Source organism: Galeopterus variegatus, unplaced genomic scaffold, assembly GCF_000696425.1.
Source record: "Galeopterus variegatus unplaced genomic scaffold, G_variegatus-3.0.2 Scaffold1178, whole genome shotgun sequence".
Taxonomy (NCBI): domain Eukaryota; kingdom Metazoa; phylum Chordata; class Mammalia; order Dermoptera; family Cynocephalidae; genus Galeopterus; species Galeopterus variegatus.
In genome coordinates this window covers 145448-155001 of record NW_007727289.1, presented here as the reverse complement: position 1 = coordinate 155001, position 9554 = coordinate 145448, and the positions used below count along the sequence as shown (strand labels likewise).

At 35.1% G+C, this 9554-nt stretch overlaps 1 protein-coding gene across 1 annotated transcript in view; it reads left to right on the top strand.

Annotated features, from left to right (window-relative positions):
- Positions 1-9554, top strand: part of DPP8 (dipeptidyl-peptidase 8) — a 63551-nt gene that overhangs the window by 39311 nt on the left and 14686 nt on the right. The window contains exons 10-13 of the mRNA XM_008575377.1: positions 3202-3281; positions 5818-5970; positions 6239-6374; positions 7687-7832. Coding sequence (XP_008573599.1) covers positions 3202-3281; positions 5818-5970; positions 6239-6374; positions 7687-7832 — 515 coding nt within the window. The remainder of the gene's footprint in view (positions 1-3201; positions 3282-5817; positions 5971-6238; positions 6375-7686; positions 7833-9554) is intronic.

The following is a 9554-nucleotide window of genomic DNA, read 5'->3' as shown; positions in this document are numbered from 1 at the left end:
TATGTGGGATCCAAACCCTCGGCGGGAGCGCCACCACGCTCCCAAGCGGCGCACTGTAGCAGTGCGCCACCGGGCCGGCCCCATTTTGACCATTTTTAAGGGTACAGTTTAGTGGCATTAAGTACATTCATTTTTTTGTGCAACCATTGCCACCATCTATCTCCAAACCTTTTTCATCTTGCAAAACTGAAACTACCCATTAAGCTGTAACTTAATTCCTGCATTCCCATTCCCACCCCTACTCTATCCCCCAGCCACTGGCAGTTACTTTCTGTCTCTATGAATTGAACTATTCTAGATACCTCATTTTAGGGGAGTCCTTCACTTCACTAAGTTTATTTCACTTAGCATAATGTCCTCAAGGTTCATCCACGTTGTAGCATGTCAGAATTTCCTTCCTTTTTAAGGCTGAATAATATTTCATTGTATGTATATACCACATTTTGTTTATCTGTACATCTGTTGATGGACACTTGGGTTGCTTCCACCTTTTGCCTTTTGTGGATAATGTTGCTATGGACATGGGTGTACGAAATATCTGTCCCTGTCCATGCTTTAAAATTTGGGGGTATATAGCCAGAAGTGGAATTTCTGGATCATACGGTAATTCTATTTTTAATTTTTTGAAGTGGAATTGCTGGATCATATAGTAATTCTATTTTAAATATTCTGAGGAGCTGCCATATTATTTTCCATAGTGGCTACACCATTTTACATTCCCATCAGCAGTGTACAAGGGTTTTAATTTCTCCGCATCCTTGACAACATTTGTTCTTTTCTGTTTTTTTAATAATAGCCATCTTAGTGGGTGTGAAGTAATATCTCATTGTAGTTTTGATTTCAGTTCCCTAGTGATTGATGTTGTTGAGTATCTTTTCATGTACTTATTTATTGTGTTCCTTCTTTGGAAAAATGTCTATTATATTCTTTGCCCATTTTTAAATCAGGTTGGTTGTTTTTCAACATGTCCTTTTAAGTATCATATTTGGGAAACAGTGAACTACATCTTAGACTAGCAAAGTAAATACTGTCTATGACTGCTTCTTTCCTTAGCCTTTTTTTTTTTTAATTGTAAAGAAATAAAATGTAGGGGCCGGCCCGGTGGCGCACTGCTGTAGTGCGCCGCTTGGGAAGTGCGGTGGCACTCCCGCCGAGGGTTCGGATCCCACATACAGACCGGTTCCCGCTCACTGGCTGAGCGAGGCACGGGAGCAACACCGAGGGTTGCGATCCCGTTGCCGGTCCTGGTCCGGTACAGGGACGACACTGAGGGTTGCGATCCGTGGCTGGACACGGAAAAAAGACAAAAAGGAAAAACAAAAACAAAAAAAAGGAAATAAAATGTATTTCTTACAGTTTGGAGGCTGGGAAGTTCATGGTCCAGCAGGTACATCTGATGAGAGCCTTCTTCTTGGTGGGGGCTCTGTACAGAGTCCCATAGTGACACAGGCAATCACATGGCGAGAATGGCCTTAGCCCAATTTTTTTAAGGGGGTGGGGAATTTCTTCCCTGAGAGGCTTCACCTAGCTTAGTCCTTAGTGTGAAATTTCCTTACCGATTTCTCTGTTGTTCAGAAATTAAATCCACTATGGAATTTCAGAAAGTTGAATAAAAAGACCAATCAAAGAGCTGTGAATAGTAGTTAATTAACTAAAGCAACATTTTTTGAACAGTAATAAAAAATGATAACTTAAAATTTTGTACCACAATTGACGAGTATAAGAACCATTACCTCAGTTAACATTCATCTCACAATACCAAGCTTCTGTTTCCTATCAGTGTCTCTTTCTGGGTCCCTCAGTTTGTCTACCTCTTTTATGCTTTTTTCTCTCTTTTTTTTTTTTCTTAGTCTTTCTTGTTCCAACTCTTTCTCTTTTTCCTTCATGTCTACTTCATTTTCCTTCTCCTTCCTCTTTTCTTCCTTAAATGACTATATCGTGAAACAATTAGTATTCATTACCTATATGTTAAATAATCTTTTATTTTCTGTCCTAGAGTTTAAAGAGCTAAGAAAAATAAAATAAATTGATTTTTTTTAAACTTGTCTGGGACCCTAGTAACCTTGTACTGCACCATCCGTATTAGTCCGTTTTGTGTTCTTATAACAAAATACATGGAACTGGGTCATTATAAAGAAAAACAAAATTTATTGCTTACAGTTTCTAAGGCTGGGAAGTCCAGAGTCCATCTGGTGGTCGTGACAGTGACCTAGAGGTCTCACATTGCAAGATGGTAGAAGCAGAGAGAGCAAGAAAGACAGACTCTCCTCTTTTTTTAAAGCCCTCAGAACCACACCCCTGACCACCATTTTTAACCCATTCACTACTGCACGGTCCTACAATCCAATCACCTCTTCAAGGCTCCACCTTTCGATTACCATAATAGGATTTCCCACCCTCTTAACAGTCACAGTGGGGGCTAAGATTCTAATACCTAAACTTGGGGGACACAATTCAAGCTTCAGGGAGTTTTGGAAGGACATACTTCAGTTCACTACACCATCTTAGTCTGTCTTTAGCTGTCACTCCCTCAGCAATAGATATAAGCAGCTAGGAAAAGAAGAATGATTTTCATTTTTTAACCTCCTCCTTAGGCCACTGAGAGAGCCTCATCAAGACAGAATCTCATAAAGAAATATGGGGCATGTTGGCATTTACTATGGTAAAAACTTACTCAGTTTATTTTTTAGCAAATGAAGAACAATTATATGAAAATTTTTCTTCTGTGGCTTTTAAAGTAGTTTGTTGCATTTCTAGAAGAAATGCCTTGCCAACCCAAGTCTTTGGTTAGGCTTCTTTGTTTGTCTAACCAAAGGTCCAAAAATGTATGCTTTTGAGTTCTTTTCTGGCTTTACCATAAAATCTGTTTTGCTGTTTTCACATTATCTACATGGATTATTCCAGAGTATTAGAATAACTTGGATTTTTTTAAGTGTACACTTTTTTTATCAAAGTGAAATTCACGTAACATTAAATTAACCATTTTAAAGTAAACAATTCAGTGGCACTTAGTACGTTTACAAGGTTGTGCAGTCACTACCTCTATCTAGTTCCAAAACATTTTCATTACCCTAAACACAATTTCAATTTTTCAAAACAGCTTTTTTTTGAGGAAAAAAAAAAGAGTTTAGAATAATTCTTCATTGTTTTATTTGCTTATAGCCTGATATAAAGTACTGAATTGTAACTGTTTATTTTTAGGTGATTTCAAGTGTCCTATCAAAGAGGAAATAGCAATTACCAGTGGTGAATGGGAAGTTCTTGGCCGGCATGGATCTAATGTATGTTCTTTTATTCTACTGATACATTTGGTCAACATCTGCTGCATGTATGCAGTACTAAAAATCACCAGTGTTTTGAAAATATTGTTAGGGCCTAAAAGAACTCAAGTTGTTCGAAAAGAAGAATCTTCAAATTATAAATCTCACCCATTTTATAGCTCTGGTATTAGATATGTTCTGGTTACTAAAGGTCATTTTAAAATATATTGTTGCTACTAATAAGGAAAGGGCTGGTCCACACTTTTAGAGTCTAGCAAAAGTTGTGTTAGGATATAGTTTGAAAATTATTTTTAAATCTATTATAGACTACTTGTGTTGTTTCTGCATTAAAGTTGCATTTACTATTCCTGAGGTAGTGATTCTCTTTTATTCACCTGTTTATCTTATCTCACAAATTTAAACTTTCATCCACCACCTGCAAAGAGTAATGGGTATTTATGCAGAGCTTAGATTGATAGGGAAGAGGAGGGAAATCCACCCTTTGTTTTGCTGTCAGCTTGTGGCTTTCTGTAGTAATTCAGTGAATTTTTTTTTTCCCTTTCATAGTACCTTGCATTTGTTTCAGCTTTTAGTTAGTTGGTCAGTTTCAAGTTTCATGAGATCTCTTGAGAACTCCATCCTTTCTATGTGTGACACATACAGTTAAGTTGATGCATGCTACCAGGATTTAGTGAAGGCTTAAATGTGATTTCCTCAAATTGATATGGAGATTTATTGAAAGATAATGTATCCTGGCTACTGTAGAAATCACTTGTAGTTCCTAAGGTTATTAAAGAGAAAGAACAAAGATTCTGGTACCAGGTTGTTTTTGTTGGTTAAAAACTTTAAAATATCATAGGTGACCTTTAAAGTCTAATGTCCACTGAGAGCCTCACATGGCCTTCTGATTATATATCCAATTATACTTTTTTCTGTTTAGGGACCCTGGATGTTATTGTCACCTGAGAAAAAATCTTATTGTGGAGTTCTAGGTTCTGATAACAGAAAATTACACTAATGTAAATTTCATGCTGTGTGATGGTTGGAAGATGAGCCATTTGATAATACTGAGGGAATCTCAAAAATTGTATTTATGCAGCTCTGATCCTTATGTGGGCAACCTAAATGTCTCTCTACTACTTGCCACTGTGTGCATCGATTTTCTTCTTTATGTCATGCTTATTTATGTGGTATATTTGTCTCTTTTTCTCTTCCTCTTCTGTTTTCCTTCTATCCTTGTTTTGTCTTATGTCTTTTTTAAGTTACCTTTTTCCTTCTCTGCTTTTACAAGTGACCTTGTTCTCATCCAAAGATTTCTAATGGCAATAATTGAATAAAGCTTTGAGACTTTAAGCCCATGTGCCTCTTACTGTTGAGAGTGGTTCTCAAAGTATGGTCCCTGGACCAGAAGCAGAGCATCAGCATCACCTGGGAACCTGTTAGAAATGGGATTCTTGGACCCACCCAGATCTCCTGAATCAGAAGCTCTAGTGGTGTGGCCCAGCAATCTGTTTAACAATCCTTCCAGGTGATTCTGATACTTCTGTAGAATATAAGTAGTTATATGAAACAAAAGAACCATTGTAGATGGGGGTGAGGAATTGACTAGTTATTTCTTCAGTTTTGAAAGGCTTGACTCTCAGCTACTAAATCAAGAGAAGAACCAGTGCTGACCTTTTGCAGAGATTAACACATGCCCATGAAATTTTATGAATATTTGTTTCTTATCATTTGTATACTTTCTGTATATGTCATATGGGCCTACTCAATCGCAACTGTATTTATTTCAATATTTAAAAATACTTGCTTTTAGAAATATATCAGTTTCCTTTGCTGTATAAAAAATTTTGAATTTTATTATATATTGAGTAGACTGGTAGAAGATTTTTTTTTAATTTATTTTTTAATTTTTTATTTTTTTAATTCTTTTTTTATTTTAAAATTTTATTTTGTCGATATACAATGAGGTTGATTATTGTGGCCCATTACCGAAACCCCCCTGGTAGAAGATTTTTTTTTAATTTATTTTTTAATTTTTTATTTTTTTAATTCTTTTTTTATTTTAAAATTTTATTTTGTCGATATACAATGAGGTTGATTATTGTGGCCCATTACCGAAACCCCCCTGGTAGAAGATTTTTTTAAAGGAACGATGAAAGAAAGTCATTTATTTAGAATCTTAGAGTCTTTCAAGTATGCATGAATGGTTGACCTAAGCTGCAATATGGGATTTTTTTTTCTCCCTGTAAAGAGTTGTTATTTTAAGGAAATAATTCTCATGTTTTAAGAAAAGTATACATTCTGACCAGATAGGAAACTGTACAAACAGTGTACAACTCAGGTGCCCTTTTTCCTTCTGGACAGATTCTGTTCTTAGCTGTAAGTCATAAGCAAAACTAACTTAGGTTTATTAACACTGGTAGCAAAAATTTTTTTTAAAAAGAGGCAAAAGCCAAAGGTGATTCAAATGATTCTGAGTAAATTGGGGGTTGTTTGTTGAATTAGTGGTCTTGTCAAGATCATGCTAACACTGATTTTTTTGTTGTTATTTTGGCAGATCCAGGTTGATGAAATCAGAAGGCTGGTATATTTCGAGGGCACCAAAGACTCCCCTTTAGAACATCACCTGTATGTGGTCAGTTATGTAAATCCTGGAGAGGTGACAAGGCTGACCGACCGTGGCTATTCCCATTCTTGCTGCATCAGCCAGGTATTAAGTCCCTATTTGAAAAGGGTTTCCTGTCATACAAAAACCCTCTGCTCATGTAATACTCCTTTTGAATGATGTGAAATTGGCCTGCAGAAGTCTAAGTCTCTTAGGAAAAGCTTTAAAAAGCTTAGCCTTAACTTCAGCATTGTGTATGTACATAAATAGTCTTTTTATTATATTCTTGCTATAGCATTAGTGCAGATGTAACAGCAGATAGCCTTTTTTTACTTTCCCTGAGGAAAAACATAATTGTTTCTCTTTTCTCTAGCATTGTGACTTCTTTATAAGTAAGTATAGTAACCAGAAGAATCCACACTGTGTGTCCCTTTACAAGTTATCAAGTCCTGAAGATGACCCAACTTGCAAAACAAAGGAATTTTGGGCCACCATTTTGGATTCAGCAGGTACTCTTTTTCCCTGAAACTGACCTTAAATAGGATTAATAAGTACATTAGTGCACTAAACTTGTATCATATGTCCACATTTCCTGGACAGAGTCTTCCCGTTTCTCACCGCAGCAGTCCGTGAGTTGCTGGGCTCCTGATTTCAACCTTTCCTATTCTATCAACTACTGAATAAGATGGTTTATTACCTCTACTCCAGGCAGGAGCAGGTCTGAAAGGCCTTTTTGAAAATAAGATTAAAATAGTCAAGATATCAGCTAGGAATTATTTATTCACACATTTGGATGATATCTAAGATAAACAAATGAACTTGAAGACTAGTCCTAGTGCAGTGGTGGTGTTTATAGCTAACTGATCAAAACTCCCCACCATAGACTTCTTTGTTCCTTCTCTACTCCCACTGTTTCACTTGACTCACCAAAAAAAAAAAAAAGAACTTGAGGATAATGTATTTTGGAACTAGTAAGACCTAGTAAGTTTAGAAGCTGCTGCTTTAGGGAATAGCCAGCTGCTACCTTTCTTGAATTTTTGAAGTACTTGCAGTGGCCATTTTAATAAAACGTAGAACACTTTCTTTGTGTGTGACTGAGAAGCACTGTAAATTATCTATTTTTAAGATGCTTGATTTCTTAAACATAAAGAATGGACTAATTTTATGTATCTTTGAATTCACTTTGTCCCCAAGTCTTTTTTCCAATTAAGTATTTTTTCTCACTATATCTAATAAGGGATTAAGAAAGTAATGCAGAACCAAATGTTATAGATATGTTGTAATGTCCACAAACAGAATCTGTAATCTCTGCTTAGATCATTAATGTTATCCACATAGACCCTTCAGAGAGGTCTGTATAGATCTGATGAACCAAAGACTGATGACTTTCTTTTTTCTGGGTTCTTGTTAGGCTTATTCTGTAATGATCAGAAACAAATGTTTATTGAGTACCTACTGTGAACAAGTTAAATTGACTAAGTTAGAATATGTGCTCCCTTTTTCTTTTCCCCTAGCTTTATTGAGGTATATGCCTGTTTGTGATCATCTATATGGTTTAACCATCAATAAGTTACACTGAACTGAGTACAAAGTATTTGTATAGTGTGTGTTTAAACACCTCCTAAACTTTAAGGATTATTCAGGATGCTATGTGTCTGCTTCTGAAATAGATAATTTGATGTGTTCATTAGATTTTTTTTTAAGATGAATAATCTTGCTTTATTTCTAGGGTCTTGGTTTTGATATCTTCTTCCTTGCTCTCAGATTGTAGAGCTTCCTTAAGAACTCCTCTAACAGACTCTGTATGTTACCTACTCACAGGTCCTCTTCCTGACTATATCCCTCCAGAAATTTTCTCTTTTGAAAGTACTACTGGATTTAGATTGTATGGGATGCTGTACAAGCCTCATGATCTACAACCTGGAAAGAAGTACCCCACTGTGCTGTTCATCTATGGTGGTCCTCAGGTGGGCATATTTATATACATATGTACATACATACATACATATATATTTTTAGGCGATTTGTTTTTTAAATATCTTTTTAATTGTTTAGGTTAAGATTTTGAGCATTGTTGGGCCTCTGCTATTGTCAACTCAGGCTTATGTTCTAATTAATTATCCAGTATAGGAGTTCAGGAAGCTGGGATTTGTTAGATGACTAATTTGTAAATCAGTAAGTTAGTTTCTTAATTTACAGTGAGGACTATAACTGTGGTGGGGAGTGGAATATTCATGTCAGTAGGTAAATATGTTGCTTTCTATGCAGAAAAACTTGTTTGGGAAAAGAAAATAAATAATTAAATGTCTTGGTAAGTAAGATTCTTAACAGATATTTTCAGAAAGCCTTGGTAGCCTAGTGAATTCCCCCTCTTCATTCTAGGGCTATATATATCTTAAGCAAACTAGAATACTTTCATCAGCTGGGTAAGTCAACTCTGTACTACTGTTCAGCACTGTAAGAAGTTAACACCTTGATTTTTTTTCTGTATTAAATATTAGCAGGTTACTGTTGAGTAAATGCTGTTGACTATCAGAGTAAAATTTTGTGTTTTTTAAAAAATATTTTAACATTTGTTTATTTTTTTATTTTATTTATTTTTTTATTTTTTGGTGGCTGGCTGGTATAGGGATCTGAACCCTTGACCTGAGTGTTATAACACCACACTCTGACCAACTGAGCTAACTGGCCAGCCCAGAGTAAAATATTTTGGATAGGTGAATGGTTAATAGGTAATTTTTAAAGATGTTTATTTTTGATTATATATCTTACATTGTGCCCTTAAAGAAATTAGCATATAATTACAGTGTTTTCGTAATGCAGCTGTTAGACTCAGTAATATCCTTTGTAATTATTATTTAGTGTCTAGAAATGTATCTAGATAACAAGTCATACAGAAATAAAAGTAAAATAACTATGTAAGCCATAAAATCTCAGGGATGATGATTATGTATTAAGTTAAATCACTTTGCCATCAAGTGTGTTTCACGAACAAAACATGATTCACATTTGCATTCTAGTCATCTACATAAAACATGAAAGAGTTGAGTTAGATTCTATTAAAAACTTGAAGCTAGGTCTATGTAAACTTTTTAAAAAAGCTTAACTCAAAGCAATTGAGAAATTACAAGATACCCTCAGAAACTTTACATGTTTTGTTATATTATTTTGATAGTAAGGCTAAGTAAGAAGGGTGTTTCTCCTTCCCAGTCAAGAAATGATATGTGAGATGTGTGAAAGACACTATAAAAACTAGATTTTAATACTTAAAGGACTCACATTAGTAATTAAGTTTTAAAAGGCTTAGCCACATGAAAAGGTGGCTCAATATCATTAGTCATTAGGGAAATGCAAATCAAAACCATAATGAGATACCAGTTTACACCCATTAGGATGTCTGTTATCAAAAAAAAAAAAAGAAAAAGAAAAGAAAAATAGTAAGTTTTGTACAGGATATCGAGAAATTAGAACCCTGATCCATTGTTGGTGGGAATGTAAAATGGTCTAGCAACTATAGAAAGTATTCAGGCAGTTCCTCCAAAAGGTAAATATAGAATTACTATAAGATCCAGAAATTCAACTTCTGGAATATACCCAAAAGAATTGAAAGCAGGGACAGATATTTATATACCCATGTCCATAGCAGCTTTTTTTTTTTTTTTTTTTTCTTTTTTTTTTTTGTTTTTTTT